The sequence below is a fragment of the Astatotilapia calliptera genome, chromosome 4 (assembly GCF_964374335.1).
Source record: "Astatotilapia calliptera chromosome 4, fAstCal68.1, whole genome shotgun sequence".
Lineage (NCBI taxonomy): Eukaryota > Metazoa > Chordata > Actinopteri > Cichliformes > Cichlidae > Astatotilapia > Astatotilapia calliptera.
In genome coordinates, this window is record NC_137425.1 from 11,594,062 (window position 1) to 11,614,980 (window position 20,919).

General features: G+C 42.9%; 1 protein-coding gene across 1 annotated transcript in view; it reads left to right on the forward strand.

Moving 5' to 3' along the window:
- The window catches only part of adgrl1a (adhesion G protein-coupled receptor L1a), a 98,204-nt gene that overhangs the window by 57,457 nt on the left and 19,828 nt on the right, over nt 1-20,919 (forward strand). The window contains exons 5-9 of the mRNA XM_026164640.2: nt 12,592-12,799; nt 13,005-13,269; nt 15,760-16,087; nt 18,642-18,935; nt 20,814-20,917. Coding sequence (XP_026020425.1) covers nt 12,592-12,799; nt 13,005-13,269; nt 15,760-16,087; nt 18,642-18,935; nt 20,814-20,917 — 1,199 coding nt within the window. The remainder of the gene's footprint in view (nt 1-12,591; nt 12,800-13,004; nt 13,270-15,759; nt 16,088-18,641; nt 18,936-20,813; nt 20,918-20,919) is intronic.

Below are 20,919 nucleotides of genomic sequence, written 5' to 3' on the forward strand. Positions count from 1 at the left end.
TTTGTGTTGGCTATATTTTTTCCCTCCACACTGATATGACTTTGCTTGTTAGTCCTTTAATAGTCCTGTGCTGTTGCTCGGTTTCCTGCATTGTCCATAGAGGGTCAAGGTAGCATTACTTAGTTGTGCCTGCTTTCCTCTCCTCATGCATTCTAACCTTGTCTTTTTCCCCCTGACTGCACAAGGGAGCTTGTTCTCTCACTGCAAGGCAATCAAAGGGATGATTAAATAGCTGCTGACTTGCATTTTTCCTCCTTGTGTTTGGGGGGAAAAAAACTTTCTTGATTGTGCCTGAAGTATGGCACGACTTAGAAAATTGGAAGCTGATCCTCCTATGATATAAAGTCTCGCTTGTCTGAGGTGACAAAGAAGAGCCAATTACCCCTGTCCTCTGCCACTCTCCTCCACTGGAGAAGCAAAAACACTTAACTTGCGCACCCTCACAAAAATAGAAACACGCGTGCGTACACAGGCGATGCACGCTACTCAAACTCTGCAGGCTGCTCTATGTATTTGTGCTCATCTGACAAACTAAATACGACCTGACACATTCAGACTCAGAGCTGGAACTGTTCATCCCAAAACCTAGTCACCGTCGCACCACACGCCACTCAACTCGGCCACTTTTAATTACCAGGAGAGGGGGCGCGTCGCTCTCTTCAGTTCTGCCTCAGCAGAGATTTGTCAAGATTAATTGAATTTGCTGCAGCTAATCGCTCTGGTAATGCCCCATCATTTATGTCTGGTTGGGATTGCTGGGCACTCTGGTATCATCCAAACCTGACACATGGTTTTCATTGGTTGTCTTGACAAAAAGGTGAACAATTGAGAGATGATATGTAAGGGCTGTGTGGCATGGCAGCTGAGATGGTGTGCAGCCATGTTGATGGCTACGAGCGATGTTTGCTTTTGACAGGGTCCTCTGTGTGAGAGCTGTGTTTCCAGTCACCTGAAACGGCACGGTGACAGCCAGTGCTGAGCTGACATACGCACACACCTCAGCTGGCAGAGCTCAGACAAGGGTCTTGCACAAGTATGTGTGTGTGTTGCTGTGCGTGGGACTGCCTTGACAAAATACAACAAACCGCCAACTAGTCAAGTCATATCTCATCGAGCCAAAAAGCCCTGCAAGGCCGCCCAGCCGTTGCCACGTAGCATTGTTTTTGCCATCCGGAACACAAGACGACAAAATGGCTCAAATGAACTCTCATTTCACACTGGCACAGCCTGCCGTAGCCTGCTAGATCCCATTAAGACATCACAGATCCATGGATACAACTGCAGGATGTGTTTACTGCAGTTAAACCCCTACACTGCAGTTTTAACATAGATGTACGCAGAGTTAAAATAAATCTATCCCACGAGGGAGCCCTTACCTGTTCCCGCTCTTTCTTCAGAACACTGTGCTACATCATTATTGATTCCTAATGCTCCCTATTGGGATTATCTATGCTAGCCATGCCAGAGCTAGCAGACCTTCTCCTGTGGCTCTTTTGTTTCTTCAGCTTTTATATATCTGGTTAATATGCACAGTGCAGGTGGCTGTACAGGCTTTACAGTCGAGAGTTTCTTAGCTTAATTTTATATCCTCCAGTTTTTCCATTTATATTTTGGTACTCTGCCGCTGTTTCACTTTATAAAATTGATTCTTCCTCACAAATGTATTCAGCACTGCCTATTCATTACAAGACATCACTTTTTGGACACAAAGCCACTGGAAATGATAGTTGACTTGTCGGAAGGAGTTTGTCAGTCGCAGGAATAATGGCATTGTAATATGACAAGTTTTGAGGGGAGGAGGGGAAACACTTTGATGTAGCTGAAAATGAAATTCTATTAATATGTATAGGGACACCATTAGATGAGTGGCTCATACATGTCTGGTGAATGAGAAGCAGGAAGCTTTGCTCGGGCCATGGAAAGAGATGGCTCTTTACTGTGAAAAATGCGAAGTTTGAGAAGGAGACAATAGGAAGGGGCCGAGGAAGAAGAAGCAGAGGAGGACACGCTAGAAGGAGGCCAAGTGTTCCTGCAGTGCTTCAGCAATATGTGTGCGTATTTGAGAGCGTGTGTTTTAGCTGTACTCATTAGTGTGGGAGTAATTGATAGGGTTGTAGAGAGCGCTGAGCGGAGTGATTAAGGGGAGAGGACAGTGGCTTATTTCTCAGAAGATCCCTGAAAGAGAAACGTTGAATGAATCAGACAAACAACCAAGGTGGCCTTAAACTAACCTCCAACTCACTGTGAGGACAGTTTGATGAGTTTCCTTCTCCTTTCTCTGTGTTTATGTGCGTGCGTGCGTGTGTGTAGGCGCGTGCGTGTGTGTGTGTGTGTGTTCTTAGAAATCTGTAAAGATCTTGTGTGTGTCGTTTCTTTGTGTCTATTTTTCAGGACAACCAAGAATGGAAGAACAGTGTCAACAGAAGTCTTCCATCTTCTTTGTTTTTAGTCTTTTTTTTTTTTTGCAGCATTGAAGAAGTTTCATTCCCCTCTCTCACTCTCACTCACTCTCTCTCTCGTTTTCTCTCTACATGTCACTGCATCATTTCCCTCCTGTTCTGAAAAACATACACAGTGGTGCATTTATAATATTGTGTTTAGCACAACAACTTTTTAAGGACTGCAGTCTCACACTTGCATGAAGAGCAGAGCTTCTGCAGTCAGTAGAAACCTGGAACGTGGAAAAACTCTGTATATTTGAATTCTGGTGTCCTCATCTACCCCCTGCAGCGGTTTCACAGAGAGGATGAAAGCTCTGGATGCTCTGTGGCCAGTGTCAGCCTCCCCTAACCTTGGAGCTAATGATTGCACTCACAGTTGGTGGCAGGCATGTAACGTGCCTTTTTTTTTTTCTTTTTTTTGGTCCCTGCCCCAGCATCACAAAACTTGCACTAGTTTCTTTGCCTTGTTTACCCCTCTAGGCTGAAAGTGGCTTCCACTCCCCAGGTCTTCGTGGAGGTTGTTTGTCCAGTTTGATCTTGGCATATGATGATAAATGATCATGTGGCTGCTGATGCTGATGCCGCCTCTGCCGAGGTGCATCCCCCACACAGCTAAGGCAACCGCTGCTATCACTCTTTTTTCTTTTCTATTCTGTTTGTCTTTGTAAAACTCTCTTTCTCTCTCTTTTACCCTCTCTCTTGCTATCGCTTTTTTCCCCTATCTTTACGGACAACCCGGTGAGGTGTCGTGACAATTTCACAGCGCTCCCCGGGGACTTTCCACGACACATACATGACAATCACGCTCACAGCGGGGATCCACCAGCCATGTGGCTTTTGACACGCGTCTTTCTCGAGACATTAGAAGAACAACTCTCACGGCACTGGTGCCTCAGCAAACATGGAGAGAAGCTGAGTGCTGTAATGTGAAAGGCGGAGCTGAAATTTTTGCTTGCTTCTCCAATAGTCTCCAGCTGCTCGTGAACCTCCCTCAACACCCCAACACAAGCAGACTCCTACCAGCGTCATGGATATTGAGGGAACCACGCCTTACCTGCCCGTGTCAGCTAAGGCCTCAGTGTGACTCAACACACCAATCTATTGATTTGTGTGTGATGAGCCCGCTGTAGATATTTCTCTCATCTCTCTTTTGTGTCTGCCCTTTTTTATTTTCCCTCCCCTCCCCCCCGACTGTGCCTCTCGGTTCCTCTCTGTGTTTCTCAGGCGTTACACTCTGTCAAGCCCTCCCTTTCCCCTGTTGTTTGTTCTTTTTTTCTTTGATGAGCCAGTCTCGGCCAGGCAAGCCAGCAGCTCCCCATTGATTAGATGGTCGATGGGTTGAGTGTTTTTGCTGGCTTCTATAGCAGGCATCCTGACTCTGTAAATTGAGCAAAGCCAAAAGCACCGCTTTCTGTAGATCAAGGGACCGCTCTAATGTCAACACAAACTGCGCTTGGAGAGAGTGGAAGAGAGACAGAGATTCAACGATCTCTCCAAAGATAACCGGTCACAGATAGAGGCATATTCATCACCACCTCACCATCTCCCATTTCTCTATCTATTTCTCTGCCTTCTCTGCTCCTTGCTTATTTCCACAGCAGAAGACGACTGTTGCACAAAGACGCCCGTCTCACTTTCTCTCTCCGCCAGGTTTCTGAAGCTGCACGAGGGCACGAGGGAAAGCAGGGCTGCAGAGAGGGAGCGGTGTAGCAATAAGATGGGTGGAGGTGGGGTCGAGAGTTTGTGGTTGGGGGTGGATTGTGTTGTTGGGGGATTATTGATAAATCTGAAATGAAATGGAAATGGATTTCAACCCAGGTCAGGCCATTTTCCCCTTCTCATTTTCCATTTGAGCCATCCTTTCTCTGAGTAGCCAACCATAACACAGACAGATAACTTGCTTTAAAAAAAACAAACAAAAAAAAAACAAAAGAGAGAGAGAGAAAGGACAGCGCTTTATTTAATCTCAATTTTCTCTTTTTTCCTGCACCTGTTTTTTCTTTCATTCCCTTTACTTTCCCCCCCTCTCTCTCTCTCTCTCTCTCTCCTTCTTACTGTCTTTCTCTTGTATCTTTCTATCTCCTTCTGTCTCCTTCTTTCTCCTTTTTTCCGATGCTTGAATAGAAGTGGATCAAAAAGGTAAAGACCACAATGAACATAACAACCACAGCTCGCCCCTTTCTCCCTCCTCCTCCTCCTCCCTTGTCTCCCTTCCTCCCCCATATTCCCTCCTAACCCAGCACCTTGTGTAGTGGTCATGTTTGATGTTGATATCCCTCCCTTTTCTTTCTCGATCTCTAATCGTCTCCTTTGCTCCTCTCTTTCTATCTCTCTTTGACTTGTAACCAAAACTCTAAAGTCCTTCTAGATTTCCTCCTTGGTTCTGATGACACCAGCCTGACCTGCACTCATGCACACACAAACACATGCACAGACAAACACACACACACACACAAACGAAAAGAAGCATCACAGAAGGTCAGTCCCGTATCTAAGAGAGATAAACGAGAATTTAACATCATTCCTTTCCTTTATGAAGAAGCACATCTCAGCCTAAATGTACAGACAACATGCATCTGTGTCATTTCATGGATGGCATATTTTCCTCTTTTCCCATCCTTTTTAGAAACCATATTTCATATTCACTCTGTTGCCTCACACGCCTGACAATAGAACTGTCTCATTATTCAAATCTCATATATTCGCATTTCGCAAGTAGCTGTTCACTCATTTCGATATTTCAGTGTATCTGTCCCTACAGATCTGAGAGAAAAAAAACACGTTCTCCTCTTTCTCTTCACATTATTCAGCTGCTCTTTTTTTCCCATGCTTTATCTCTTGCCTTCTTTTTTTTAGTTTCTCAGGACAGATTCAAAGTTTGCTGTTGTTGAAATCTTAAAGCAAAACAAACAAACAAACAAAACAAATCTGTTAAGATAACAAAGTAACTTGGCAAAGTTGCTGTCAGATCATTGCCTCAGTGTCCCATTTCCAGGTACTTCAGTGTCCTTCTCCCATTTTTCTCTGCTCATTTTTATTTAATCACGTTTCCATTAACTCCTCTTCTCTCACTACCCCTTACTTATAACACATTTTCTCCATTGTGTTTCTCACCCTTCCTTTCTCTTGTTCTCTTCCCACTGCTTGGTTTATCTCTCAGATCACATCTGACCATCACAGGCAGCTGCAGGCTCTTTTATCTTGTCTTACACTGCTCTTCCTCCTCTTCTCTCTGCCCTCTCTACCTCTTTGCAGACTTTATCCCTGCCACCTCTCTGTTTTCTTTATTGCACATGCACAATAAACTTGTCTTGCCCTCCCCTCCTCCCCTCCTCCACCAGTACATGTCCACATCAGTCCATCCCTTCCATCCACTTCCTTATGTGTTCAAGGAGAGGGGAGGAGATGGTGGAGGGAGGTGTATCCCCCGTAGGGAGGGCTTCGGCTTCTCGTAATGGCTTCTCTGATGCAGCCGGGCCTTGCCGCAAGCTCTCTTAAAAAGCCCCAATCAGCATGGCCAGGAGCCACAATCAGAAGCTACTAAAAAGCAAAGATAGACCTGGCAGGGCACACATCAGGTAGAGAGCAGTTTCTATGAGGCTGTACCCTCCCCCCGCTCTCAGGTCCCCACCCTTCTCAGCACTCTCTGAAACCCTACTTACATCTGTCTCAGCCGTTTCCCTGCCTGGCACCGTATCTGGATCCATATGTTGGAGGAATTAACTCCTTTAGAGGTTACCATTACCTGGTTTATGGACTCCTTTGTCTGTTGTGTCTGTGGTTTTCATTAGCATAGATCATTGTCACATTTTTCTCTCACCGCAAGCAGCCATTTTAGCTCAGTCTGCTGCTTGCAGTGGAATAGAAAGCATCAAAACCCCCCTCCTCCTGCTTCCACCTCAACCAACTGGTTCTATTTATTTACTGCTCTCCTTCCCACTAACACTTAAATACATAACCCTTTCCCCTGTCTGCCCTCCTACCCATGTCCACTTTATCCATCTCTTCCTTTCTCTGTGCGTGGCTGAAGTAATATTCCAAAGTTGTGTTTTGCCCATGTCTGTCACAAATAATCTTTACTGATTCATCCGCTGATTGACAGATTGGGTTCTTGGGTTGATGACTTGTATCTCTTGGTGTTGATGCCACTGTTCAATGAATGTCCACCACACTGTCAACCTACCTATTATGAGGCAATTTTATGACTGTGTCGGCATTAGCCGCCTCTCCCCTCCTATCATTCCCTCTGTCTCTTTTCTCATCCTTTTTGCTGACAGTCGAGCAGCCCAACAACCCACGTCATTGTAGTATTTCCTTTATGACAGGACCAAACTACTGTCTTTTCTTACCCCCAGTTTGTTTGCTGATAAAGGAAAAGAAGCAGTTAAAGGAAGCAGTGTTAGACTGCTGAGCAGTATCCCAGTATCACCGTGGAGGGTGGAGTTGGAGACCATCTGAGGACAGAACCATTACTTACACAAACAACCCTACATGTGACTTAGAGAAGTGAGAGGGAATGAGTGAGAAACCACTGCATTGTGTGACAGGAAAAATACAAAGAATGGCTGTGAATGGCAAAAGGGAGGAAAAGTGGTTGCTATAGAGACGATGAGTCAGGCAGCATCCCCTCATTAGGAATGACCCACCACACACAAGCACGGTCATGTGACCGTGGCAGCGCAGACACTCTTTTCAGTGGCACAGGGAGAAGATTGCGAGGATTGACTGTACATGTAGAAGCCATTGCATTGTTAGAGCCAAAGAACAGAGACGTGAGTGAGTGAAGCAGCTGGTCATGAATACAAAACACAGCGGCTGGTTTCAGGGCTGTTAGGGAGAGACAGTGTGTCTAGGAGACCTGATTCAGAGCAGAGGGAGGGTGAGGGTAGGTAGCAGGCTCGGTTAATGTTTCAGCTGTGCAGGCTTGTTGTTTCCTTACCTCTCAAGCCTCAGTCAGCTTGTTCTGGGTATGCCCCTCTGTTTTCTACAGTATCTGCTGTCTGTATCCTTTGCAACCTCGTCCTGATCAACTTTCCTGTCACTCAGTGTCAGCTTCACGCCATAGAAAAGACTTTGCTTTCAGTGGGTGCTATCTCTTGCTGTAGCCCTCTTTTGGTCTCAGTGAAGGGTATTCTCTGGGGTGAATGTTTGGGTTGATAAAGGTTCAGTTTGATACCTGCCTCTTCAACTGTCTGGATAGTGTGTACCTGCATGCATTTTTCTGAGAGCGTGTGTGTCCTCAAGCTTCATGTCTGTGTATGCTTGTTGTTGCTGTACTGTGTTTTTACTCCCAAAACCTTACGCCCCTTATAGTCTAAAAGGAAGCGGAAACACAAGGCGAGCCCCTCCCTTCTCTTTCCTTATTTTTCTCTTCTCTCTGTCACTATTTGTCACTCCTCAGCTAATTAACTCACTCCTAATTCTCATTTCACAGGAAATAACCTATTTACTCTCTCTTACTCCACTCTCTTCTTGTTTGCACACACAGAACACGCTCGCATCCTTCTTCACACTTCTTCTCTCTTTGTGCTTCTTTCTTTCTCTCTCAACATGCATGCCCACCCACACAAGCACACGGACATCCACATACACACTGAGACACATCTACAAACACTTATGGGCTAATGAATGCACCAACATACCATCAGGAGACTCACTGCACTGCACACTCATGCGCACACACTAACTCTTAAAGCCCATTAACTTGTCCAGCATGGATGCGGGTTACCATGCCATGCTCCATCCTGCCCCCTGCTGCCTATTTACTGCACCTGCCAGTAACAGGTGGGGGATTCAATTAGAGCAGCACGCTCTCAGCAGTCAGTCCTGTGAGCACGCCATGACTGTGGACTGGACTGGGCAAAGGCTTGGGCTAGCAGAGCCAGCACAGCCCTCAGATCCCTCTAGGTAAAATAAATATAGATATATATAGTGGGAATAAAAGCACCCACAAGGACACCACTTAAGAAACAGCTGCCAACTATTGGCAGGGGGTGTTTAGATCATCAAAGTCAGACATTAACCATCACCATGACGCTGTCACATCGAGCGTTGAAACAGCATGCTTAAGACAACGAAAATGAAAAGTCTAAATTTAGCCTAAAGCTGTCAGCGTTCACTTTTAATTGTGTTAACAGTCGATCACAAATGGGTGAGAGACACTAATGGGAGAAATTCACTGTCATTTTCAGGAAAGTTGCGGAGCTTTCATCACTTTACACTCTAGCCTCATATTGACATGTAACAGCTGACCTGTGCCTCCACGGGAAAGGGATTATGGAGATAAATAGTCAGTTATTACAGCAGCATTTCCTAGTATGTGCGGTGGTAATTGGCACGCTAGAGTATGATAGCTACAGCCTGGGTTTTAATCCTGATAAGGTAAGTTTCATTAGCCATCTGGCTAGTTTATAGGGTAAAGAAGTGGTTTTGTCTTCGCTGCCTAGTGACTTCATTGGGATAATCATGACTCCAAGATTTCCATCCTCACCCAAACAAGAATTAATCTATTTATCTCACATAATCCCAGATGGCTCTACTACAGCTAACCTGATCTAGCCAGACTAGGATAATACCTAATCTCAAGACTTATGCCTAATGCTTATTGCCTAATGCCTAATACCTCATTCAAACTGTGGACATAATAGCCTATTGTACTATACTCTACAGCTAGATTTTTGCTGCTCTGGCTCCCAGCTGCTACAATTCCCCTTCACAGTTAAAAGGAGCGAGAGAAAGGGAGGCAGAGCAAAAGAGGCAGAAAAAGCTGGTAAACAGGAGAGCAGTCGGAAAGGCTGAGAAGCGCAGGCCAGAGTTAATGAAGCCCCCTAGGCAGGGTTTGCAGGGTGTGAAGCGTGGCCACTGTTTTTGTTTGCCCTGTGAGTGTGTGAATGGGTGCGTGTATATGTGTACCTCATGGCCTGTGTATACAGCCTAAAGGCCCTTGAAGAGCCCCTTTGACACTGAGCCCACCCAACAGTCAGTTCATTAGAATAAACTGACGCACACTGATTGTACAACAAAGCAGCAAAAGAGTGGAACGTGGAGGAGGAAAGCAAAGAATGACAGTCAGAGAGAGACACTCTCTGCTGAGCTGCAGTGTTATTGGGGTGATGAGTCCAAAAGAAAATAGACTACTGCCAATTTACCCCATGGCTGGAAGGTTAGGTGCAATAATGAGCAGAATCACATAGTATTTTTGGGAGAACACTTTGGTGGGCACAATTTATTGAGAGTAAATTGTATTGCAGACAGTAGCTATATTGGAGACATAAATGATTCTTGTTCTTCTCTGTCTGTTACCTGCAAGTAATAAAGCCAGCCGTGACTCATCTCCACATAAGTCATCTTCAACCAAAGCTCCAATCTCAAACCTTTCATTACTGTCTATCTGGGATTTTAATATGAATGCTTGTATAACAACGGATTAAATTCAAATACAAGAGAGGTCAAAGCTGGTATTCACAGGTTGTATACCAAAAATGCTAATATGTAATGTGCAACAGAAAACAGTTGGTTGACATTTAACATTTATGATGTTAATTCGCTGTTAAAGCCAGCGCAATTTGATGATAGCAGCAAAGGTGGTTTGTGTACCAATATACACTGACTCAACAGCATAAATCCAGTAACTAAGATATATTTAGTCTTAGCTCTTGCTCTGTCCATCCATCCATCCATCCACCCACCCATCCACCCAGAATCAGTGTTATCTTGTGACGTTATTTAAATTCCATCCACCCCCATTAACTTGTGTCACTCAGTCAAGTGACAGCCCAACACATGTGCTGCTTCTGTGTGACTATAAAGCTGTTACCCTGTGGAATCCAAAAATTATAATTTGGCCTCATTCTGTCATATATATATATATATATATATATATATATATATATATATATATATATATATATATATATATATATATATATATATATATATGCAGAATATATATATATATATACATATATACATATATATATATCAGAAAGGGGTTTATTGCCAAATGTTGAGCAGGTTTACAACATATATATATATCTCCAATATATTTATTGGATAAGGGACTATGAGTCATTACACATTTACATTGTCCTCTGCTCGACTGCGCCTTCAATTTCACTGTAATATGGCAACAGGGATGGATGCTTGCATGTCTTTTAATACTTACTTCTCTATTAGGTCATCCTTTCTGTAACAGAGACTAGGCTTACATGTTTGTTTTTCTTTGTCCTTTATTTTACCTTGAGGCAGAGTTGTTCCTGGCTTTGTTTATGGGTCACCTACATGCAGAGCCTTCCTTAATAGAGTTTATTTCTCTATTTACAGTACCATTGCACTTTTAAGGGGATGTCCTACTTGTGCATAGCTGTTTTTCCCTCCACACTCATTTTTATCTACTCCGATGATATTTTACCCTTCGCAGCCTTTGTTTGAAAATATTTTGGAGCACAGTGCCAGATTAACCATTGCTCTCAAAAATATTTTGCATATTTCAGTCACCCACATTCATATTTGCAAAGCAAACACCTCAGGCATCAGTACTTTCTAGCAAACATTTTGGTTTGACAGTGGAGCATGACAAGCTTCCCTCTTGTGAAGAGTCTGTATTCAGTGTTTGTTTATGCCTGAGTTTGATTAGATTCGTGTTTGGCTGCCAGTCTCAATCCCTGTTGGACCTCTCAGACAGAACAGGCTAATTCCTAAGTGGTCCAGCACCACAGAGCACCATCCACTATCAACAGCAGTATGACAGAAAGCAGAAAGAGACGGCTGGATTTCCAGAAGCCTGAAGTAACTCCTCCATCTTACTGTTGTGATTCCCCTCCTGCACCAGACTCCATGCAATATTCAAGACAGTTTGAGCCTCGTCTGATCCATCACTCTAACAGTCACTGTGTGACAGTGCCTGTATGGCTTGTGGGTGTGTGCGTGCATGTTGTGCACCATCCTTGTGTGAATTCCAGTGTCTGTCTGGTATCCATGGGCTCTTTATGTCATCTGTTCCGAGTCCAGTTAGGCCTAAGATGTGTTAAGTCTTTAGGTGACCAACCAGTGTCCGGTTCTGTTGTAACCCCAAGCCAAAGAGACTTCATAAATAAACCAGTGGGGAAATGTGGCAGGCTCGTCAGATGTTTTATTCTGTAGTTCCACCAACATTCTCACTCTCTTGCCCTCATGCTTTTTTGTTTTCTATTGCTGTGATGTCACTGTGCCGAGGATGCCAGCAGCTTTCCTCATAGATAACCAGACACTCCCATTGGTCCCAGGGTGCTCTCGCCATCCAGCAGGATAACACAGCATCAACCAGCTAATTTATAGCAGTCCCCTGTGGGTGACCTCCACCTGCCTGAAGTAGACTTCCTCAGTGTGTGTGTGTTTGTGTGCACTTGTTTGTGTATGGATGGTGTGCAGGGGTTCCACTTGTTTTTGTTTGCGTGTACTTGCCCGTGTGGAATAGACTTTGTGTATGTATTTGTTTGTGTGGAATATTTGTGAGTGGGTGATGTTGAGTTGCAGTTGCAGAGGAAGGGGAGGCCTAGCCAACCTCACATCTTTACCCCAGGATACTTTTTTTGTTCTTTGAGGTATTACTCTTGACTGAGAGCCAAATTTGAGTCCTAAGAAAACAAACTCCACAATTACTGTTTTACCACCCAGTGGCAGAGCAAAGAAACAGAGGCCTTTGGAATAGAAAATGCACAATCAAATAAAAAGTAGGCCAAGATAAATTAGATTAGAGACTACATTTAAACTGCGGCGGCAGCCAGAAATCTCCCATTTATCATATCCAAATGGTTTCCAACCACAATGCTGAAGTTCTACAAACGAGCTTTTATGTTTTCCTTCATTTTAAATCTGATAATGTACCTCACCTTACTCCCCTTTTCCCATCTCTCCATTCTCCCCCTACTCTTTGTCTCCTTTTTAATTCTCAACTTATTTTTATCTCCTCATATCTTTCTCTCGACCCCTCCATGTCTTTTTCTCCTGTTCTATTTTCAATGGTCTTTGGCCTTTTCCCATTTCCTCTCTCCCACCCCTCCCACTGCCTTGATATCTTTTATTTCTTTCAATGCTCTGTTTTCATTTTCTGTCTCTTCCTTTTATTCCCTCTTCTCCTCCTCTCTGCACCAATGCTTCTCTACTGCTCCAGTATTTGTGTGTCCGGGGACACTGCTGCGGGTGCAGGTGCCCAGCTCTCAGCAGGAGGCAGAGCATCAGGCGGGGGCATGGTGTAAGGACCCGCTACAGTCAGGGGACCGTCTGTACGTCATGCCCTGGACCCCCTATCGCACCGACATGCTGTATGAGTATGCCTCCTGGGAAGACTTCAAACAGAGCCGAGCCACCACCACCTACAAGTGAGTGCGCCTCCCACTGTCTTGGATGATCAAATGGCATCTGCTGCGGTATCGATTTATTGGCTTTTGATGTGGATATGGATGGCGATAGCAGAATGCTCTTATTGTGGTGTCTGTGTGCCTGCCATTAGCCATCTTGGGGGCATCGCCATGCAGAATGGAGAATTGGAGAAGTGATTTCTTCATCTGGATTCTGTCTCAACAGGTTACCCAACAGAGTTGACGGCACGGGGTTTGTTGTGTACGATGGGGCGGTGTTTTACAACAAAGAACGCACACGAAACATAGTCAAGTATGACCTACGTACGCGCATCAAGAGTGGAGAGGCGATTGTCACAAACGCCAACTATCATGACACTTCACCTTACCGCTGGGGAGGGAAGTCAGACATTGACCTGGCTGTGGATGAGAATGGCCTGTGGGTTATTTACGCCACTGAATCGAACAACGGACGACTGGTGGTCAGCCAGGTGGGAGAGCAGTTTGCACAGAAGGGGATGAGGTGTGGATTATAAATGCGGGAGTGGATTATGTTAAAATCTCATCTGACTAGTCAGGCAAAAGGTCATATGTCACACTTGAATTGAGATTACACAAGTGCACTGACAAATAAGATTAAAGAGATGTTGTTGGCCCCCAAAAATGAATCACAAAAACATCATCTGCAAAAGGTTAGGCTGAATTTCAAATCCAATTGTGAGAAAGAATAATCCCCTCCAGCATGGTAAATATTTCATTTATTTTGTAGTTGCCCCGCAGTGTTGGATTTAATAACTTACAATCAAAAAACTGTGGGAATGATTTAGAATTGTTTTCTGCACTTTAAACATATAATACTCTTCATCCTCTGTAATACAAAGTCACATTACTTTGCCCTGCTCACTCTGCAGCCTCAAAATGTGACCGTAAACGTGAAGCATTCGTATTTTAATGCCAGTTGCTTCTTTGTTTCTCAGCCAACAAAACCGCAATCAGGCAGAAAGTTCCTATATAAACGGGGTATAAAATTAATGTGTAGCTCAGATAGTCGTGTCTCATTTATTATCACTATCTTTGACCTTACCAGGAAATTGTTTTTCAAAGCGTATATGTTAAACTATCAATCTGAAATATCAAACCCTGCATGAGCTATTACAGTGCAGAGTAATGGAGTGACAAAGTAGCAAACAAGAAAGCGATAACTTTCAACAGAAATAAATGCTTTATTTTGTGGGGAGTTTTGCTATTTATTACAACGTTTTGAAAAAAAAAAGCCAGACGAGGAGTATATATATATAATTTTACCTGTTATTTTGAGTACTGAGTCGTATTTAAGAGGGTTTTTTAAAAAAAAACAACTCAAACACAGTACCTAATACAAGGGGAAAAAAATATTAGTTTAAGAGGGCATGGGGAGCTTTTTTTCAAAATCAAGCTGGGCTTTGGATGCACTGATCCAACTTCTTCCATTTCTAATCTGATGCCTTGTACCAAGCTAATCCCAGTGCTATATTAGTAATCTGTATTCCTCACTATAAGGAAGAGACTGGGAATTATTCTTATATGTGTACGGAAACATCAAGGTCAACTTAAAACAGCTTGCCTAAAATAATAAAATCTAACTGATTTACTGAATTGTTTGTATTTATTAGTGAAATCAGAAATGCCAAAAAAAAAAAACCACAATAAATTTCCTTTTATTTGAACATAAGAGTAATTAAGCTACTACGTATTGCTGTCATTCACAGCTGAGCTCCTTTCTGCGTTTTCCTCCTCACACACTAGAGCTGAAAAGATTCAGCTGAAGTGAAATAATATAAATTGAGTTGATGACAGGTGTAATGTTAGTGTAAGCATAATAAAAGCTTCCTGTGAGTGTTACAATGAGCCAATGTCCTTCTAGTTTGTATAATGCCTCTGAGCAGACATAGTGAGAGTGAAGGTGAATGAGCAAGCAGATCTTTTCAGTCATGTGAACTCAATTTGACCATAGTTGGCAGTTAAGTGAAGACTTTTCCAAACATACAAATAGAAATTATTAATAAAAACTTCCAAGCTGCTGACCCTTTATTAAAAGCTTCTTTTGCTCTATCTTAGGTATGTCACTGGATCAGCTCATTGTCACCAATATCCGAACCAGCTTCTGGGATCAGTATCAGACTGATAGTCGATCTAAATAGCAGACTGGCGCATCCTTAATTAAGGCTATCACAGGCTTAGTCTTCAGATTCACCATCAGTCATCTGATGTATCAAAATTAAGTGACTGGTGATGGACAGGCTTCAGATTTTTCTGTCATTGCCAAGCTGTCGGAGATTGACGATGACGTCATCATTACTGTGATGTTACACGTCGGTTTCTTCACTTGTTTTCAATCTCAAGTTCTGTGTTTTGGCTTTCGGCAGATCCACTGAGAAACACACCTAGCTGCATGCCTAATTCAGTAGTGAATTTTCAGTCCAAGCCCTCAAGCCTAACTTGCTTTATCCAAGACTGTCTATTCAACTTTAATAACAACAAAATAAACATTATGCTGTGTTAAATCAGACCTGAAAATAAAGAAGGGGATCACAAAGTCATTAGGCAGCTATTTACATTTAGGTTACATCAAGTAAGAAGCGGGGTAATTTTCTCATAAACCTCAATGCAATTGGTCTTTATTTTGCAACAAGATGAGTCACCCCCTGCTGGCATTAGAAGGAATGTAGGATTAAGGTACTTGAATACTGACTCCTCAGACCCAGAGGCTACATCCATCTTTTATATAGACTGTGTTTCCAACATCTATCTTTCTGTCTTGATCTTAAAACTTCCACTAACTGAGTGATGTTAAGATATTTAAAACGAACCATTGAACTAATCTTAAATGGCGCAATTTCCTGAACCTTTTTAACAACCATAAAAAGTAAAAATCCCTCTAAAACGTTGCTGATTCAAGCCTGCTAAAACTAGCCATTTGAATACTTCCTCTTTGCCCACAGGTGAACCCTTACACGTTGCGCTTTGAAGGCACCTGGGAGACCAGCTTTGACAAGAGGTTGGCGTCCAACGCCTTCATGGCTTGCGGAGTGCTTTATGCAGTGCGATCAGTCTACCAGGACGATGACAGTGAAGCAACGGGTGACCTGGTGGCGTTTGCCTATAATACCAATCATGCTCGAGAAGAACGTGTCACCATTGCTTTTCCCAATCCTTATCAGTATATTTCCTCTGTGGACTATAATCCTCGAGACAACCAGCTTTATGTCTGGAACAACTATAATGTGCTGCGCTACCCGCTGGAGTTTGGACCACCAGATCCTACCACTGGTAAGAAGAGATCTCACCCCATCCCATAGCTTACACAGACGAATCATGTGTACAGTACAGTTGCAAATACTGGTGTGTGGTATGTGCATTTTTTTCCTATAGATGTTTAGCTTTTTGATTATGAGATATTTTGAGTCATGAGTGGTAAAATATGAGATTGCAACAACAAGTATACAGCGAGGTCCATAAGTTGTAAATTTGCCTCTGTACACTACCACAGTGGACTTTAAATCAAACAGTCAAGACTATTAGCTTTAATTCAAAGGTTTCAGCTAAGGTATTAGATTAATTATTGCGGACATTTTTTTGTTTTTAGAGGCTCAAATGTAATTAGACACTTGACTAACAAGCAGTTCTGTGACCAGATGACACCTAACCCCTTTGTTATTCCATGACAAGTTAAAGAGATAAAAGATCTGGAGTTGTTTCCAAATGTTTAAGTTACATTTGTTAGCTTTTCACTGGAGCTCTCAATGTAATGGTCAATTATATTGACAGTTCCAGTGAATGGCCTCCTTCATTTGTCGATGTAAGTGAAGGAGGCCATCAGTAGACTGAAAAAACAAAATAAACCTATCAGAGATAGCACTTTGAGAGAGGCTAAATCAACAATCTTCAAAACATCTTTTTAAGAAAACAGTTCTTAAAAAAACAATGAATGTACTGGCCAGCTCAGCAACACCAAAAGGCATGAAAGACCGCAGAAGACAGCTAAAGTCGATGATAATAGAATTATGTCCATGGTTAAGAAAAACAGCTCCACAACATCTAACCAAGTCAAGAACACTCTCAGGGAAGTAGGTGCATCATTATCACAGCCTGCAATCAACGACGCCTTCATGAATGGAAATACAATCGAATGGAAATACAGAGGGCTTACAACTAGGTGCAAAACACTGATTACACTCGAGAAAAAGAAGGCCAGATTAGACTTTGCCAGAGAGGCTGAACAGTTATGGAAAATAATTCTTTGGACAGATGAAACCAAGATTACTTTGAAGCATAATGGTTCCATAATGGTTCTAAGAGAAAAGTATGGAGAAAGAGAGAAACGGCTCATAATCTGAAGCATATCACGTTATCGTTCAAATATGGTGGACGCATTGTTATAGCGTGGGCATGTATGGCTGCCTGTGGAACTGGATCACTAGTGTTTATTGGTGATGTGACTGTTGGTAGAATTAGGAGGATGCAGGATGTACATGGCACAGTGCAGCGCAAATGGATAATGACCCAAAGTACGCAGCGAAAGCAGACAAAGATGTTTTCAAGGCAAAAAAATAGGATGTTCTTGAATTACCAAGTCACATGATTTCTACACAACAGAGCATGCTTTTCAGTTATTAAATACAAAACCAAATGCAGAAAGACTCACAAACAAGCAGCTCCAGTAAAGGTGTGAAAATGGCTATAATTCCTGGGCAGTTATTGCAGTACTTTTATAAAACTCCACTACTATAAAACGAAAACTACATCTTGATTTTATCTTTTGTTTAACTTCCACTTTGGTGATGTAAAGATGCAAAGTCACAACAATTGTGCATAATCTGTGCATACTGACATACATGTTTTCTACCGACAAGCTGATGATAAGGTTATTTCTTTCCCCCTAAAACTTGCATGACAGTTAACATTCATTTGGTAATTATGTTGGGCAAGATGTTAAACATGTGACTAAGTTGGACACGTTGAGTATTTATGCTTGTCACTCCAAATAAACCCATATGCTCTTGACACAAACACTACTATGAATGTTTTCAACAGAAAACATTTTTCTTCCAGAAAAAGCAGGAAGATGAAGAAAAGCATTTAAAGTACAAATTCCAAAAACTGGAATCAAACGATTATAGTTCTCTCCCCAGCTATAGTTAAAGTAAAGAAGAGCTGCTCAGGTATGACTTCTGTAGCGCTTCATGTAAGCATCACTGTGTCATGGGTAATGAAAAAGCCATTCAGAAATAAGGCAGAGGATGAAATGGGAACGCCACACTGCATTTTGGCAGTCCATCAGTATGAGAAGGCGGTTTGGATGTACTGTACATCTGAGCTGCATAAAGGCCTGTATGAAGCTCGGATTAGGCCCAGAGAGAGATGAGGCAGAGACAGACGGGCGGCAGCAGTCTGAGTTGCGTGCTGACTCTGCGTTTGATCAGTTAGGATTTTGTAGTTGTGATGGCTTGCTTTTATCTTCGCATTAGGTTTGGTTGTTAGTGATGGTGACTTCTCTGATACATTTGATAAATTATTTACTTCTCCCTGACTTGTGATGCTGCTTTCTCGCCATCTCCTCCCTCTGCTTCTCCTCCTCTCTGCGGAGAACTGGCTTTGAGAGACTCAAAAAAGTATTTGTCACCCCAATTATTGTCAGACTAACTTTTGAACTCAGCTTCTGAGAGACATCTTACATTCAGATGCAAGTGTCCTTCATTATCTTGATCTTAGCTTTTGGCTTTTGCTGTCAGGTTTTGCTGTTCTCTAATAATTCCCTTACAAGCCCTTTTAAGTCTCTCTCTTTTTCCATGTCTCTCTGTGATTTACTCTTGGGTTACCTCAGGCCCTCTGACCACCACTCAAGTGACCACCACTCTTCCAGCAAGGCCGTTCACCTCCAGTGCGAGCCCCTCTACTGCCCGCCCGCTGGCCCCCACCTCGCGCCCAATCGGTTCCATCAACAAGAATCCCGATCTTCGACCAATCACTGCTACTGTGCCTGTCACCCGCCGGCCACCTCACCCTCCTCAAGGCTCAGAGCCACAATTTTGCGAGACGAAGCTCGTCCGCGGTGTCCAGTGGCCAACAACACAGCGAGGAGAAACAGTGGACCGTCCATGTCCTAAAGGATCTTTAGGTGAGAAAAACCCGCGTGCATTTATTTTCAAACATTTGTTCTTTTTTTTTACTCATCATATGAGCTTCAAGCATACTCGTACATAAAGTACCATGTGGGTGTTTGCCATATATATCAGCGCATGTGCCCAAGTGATAAGCACGTTTGGGCACTCACACTTGTTTTTTTCCGCTGTTGTTGTCTTCCATCCTTGCGTTGGTCCCACCAGTAGGCACGGTCCCCGAGGACTTGCAGATGAAAGCTCGTCCTCCACAAATGAAAGGCTCATCTCCCAGAGAAACAGAGCTGATTGAAAGTGGCGAATAATAAAATGAAAGACAAGGCAACACAGGCTTCACCTCCCTTCATGCTTGCTACTTTACTCTTAAACATCCAGCCGTCAAAAAACCTAAAACAAAACAAAAAACTCTGTAGTTGCAGAAAAAAAGAAATTTCCTCCATCTTTCTTCCAGTGTCTTTTGCTGTTTCTTTATGTTCTCTCTGCGTTAAATCAGCAGCAGGCTTAATTGCCTCGTCTTGGCAGCGCTCTCAAACCTAACCTGTGGTCGATGGAGGAGAGTATAGAGAACAGTAACAGCGAGGAGAGAAAAATCAGTGGGAGAGAGAGGAAGAAGGGAATATGAAATGCAATGCCACATCTGCTCTGATCCTTTCGACAACTATGAAACGTTTGCTGCTAGGGCTGTGCGATATGACCAAAAGCTCATATCCCGATATTAAGACATCTATCGTTCGATAACGATATAAATCACAAAAATGTAACATTTTCTGTAAATTCTGTGAATCTCGGGCAGCTCGACTTGCGTGAAGTGTTTCCAATTTTATACATAAGTTTTCTTTGGGAGTATTTATTACACAGTGTGCTACGGGGAAAAGCTTGTTCTAACGTTTGAGTCTAAGGTTTATTTTTTAGCACCTGACGGCTCTTTTTTGCTTCTCATCCATAAATAATCTGCTCTTTCACGTGATTCAGTTTATTTTGATAAGTCTCAACAGGATCTTGAGCTTTATTGTGAAAGGTTTATGTGGAACAAGCGGACACGCGGTGGTTTTACCGTCGTTGTTCCTAACGACAACGCATAAAAACAAACGCTTATATATTAAATGTAAGAGAAAGAGAGAACTTTAAGAAATTAGTAGAGCCACTACAGTGACCATCAAAACGATGAAAAAATATTGCCGTAAACAGTTTATTTTGCGACACCACGAAACAAACGATAGCGTAAAATGAAACGATAGATGTTTTTATATCATCATCCGATATATATCGTTATATGGAACAGCCCTATTTGCTGCATTGTCCCCTGTCCCTCGTCTCTCTTCCCCTCTCTGCCTTCTCTTCGCAACTTAACGTTGGTTATTTGTGTTAGCAGCAGACAGACCCTCCTCTGGTTTAATCCCCCCATGCTGTCCTTTCTCTGAACCCCCGTAACTGAACAGAAAAACTTAGCTGGAAATGAGGTTTGGTGGAAGGTGCTTTCCTTCAGGTGTTTGACAGTGAGAGATCTTACCTGATGTCTTTGCTGTACGACTGTGTGAACGGAGTAAGCATTATGTGCTACGTGAGGATGTATTCCTTTAAAGTCATTCTTTTTACATCATCGAAACCTTTTCTTACCCAGTCATTTTCTCCCTCACTTTCTCATTACCTGTACTTCATTATTTAACCTTTTTCACTTTTGACCCATTTTCTCTGAAATTCTGCTCTACCTCCTCCTTCCTGATTCTCTCTCATCTTCAAACACTTTGAGTAATTTTAAAATTCATTTCCTTCCATTTTTCTTGTTTAAAGAAAAAAAAATCTCCCACTTTTGAGACGCCTAATGCTTAATATATTTGCCCCCCCTCCCCCCCTCCCATTCTTCTGCTTTTCTCTAGGCATTGCTTCATTCCAGTGCTTGGCGGATCAGGTCATGTGGAACCCACGGGGTCCTGACCTTAGTAACTGCACCTCCCCCTGGGTCAACCAGGTAGCCCAGAAGGT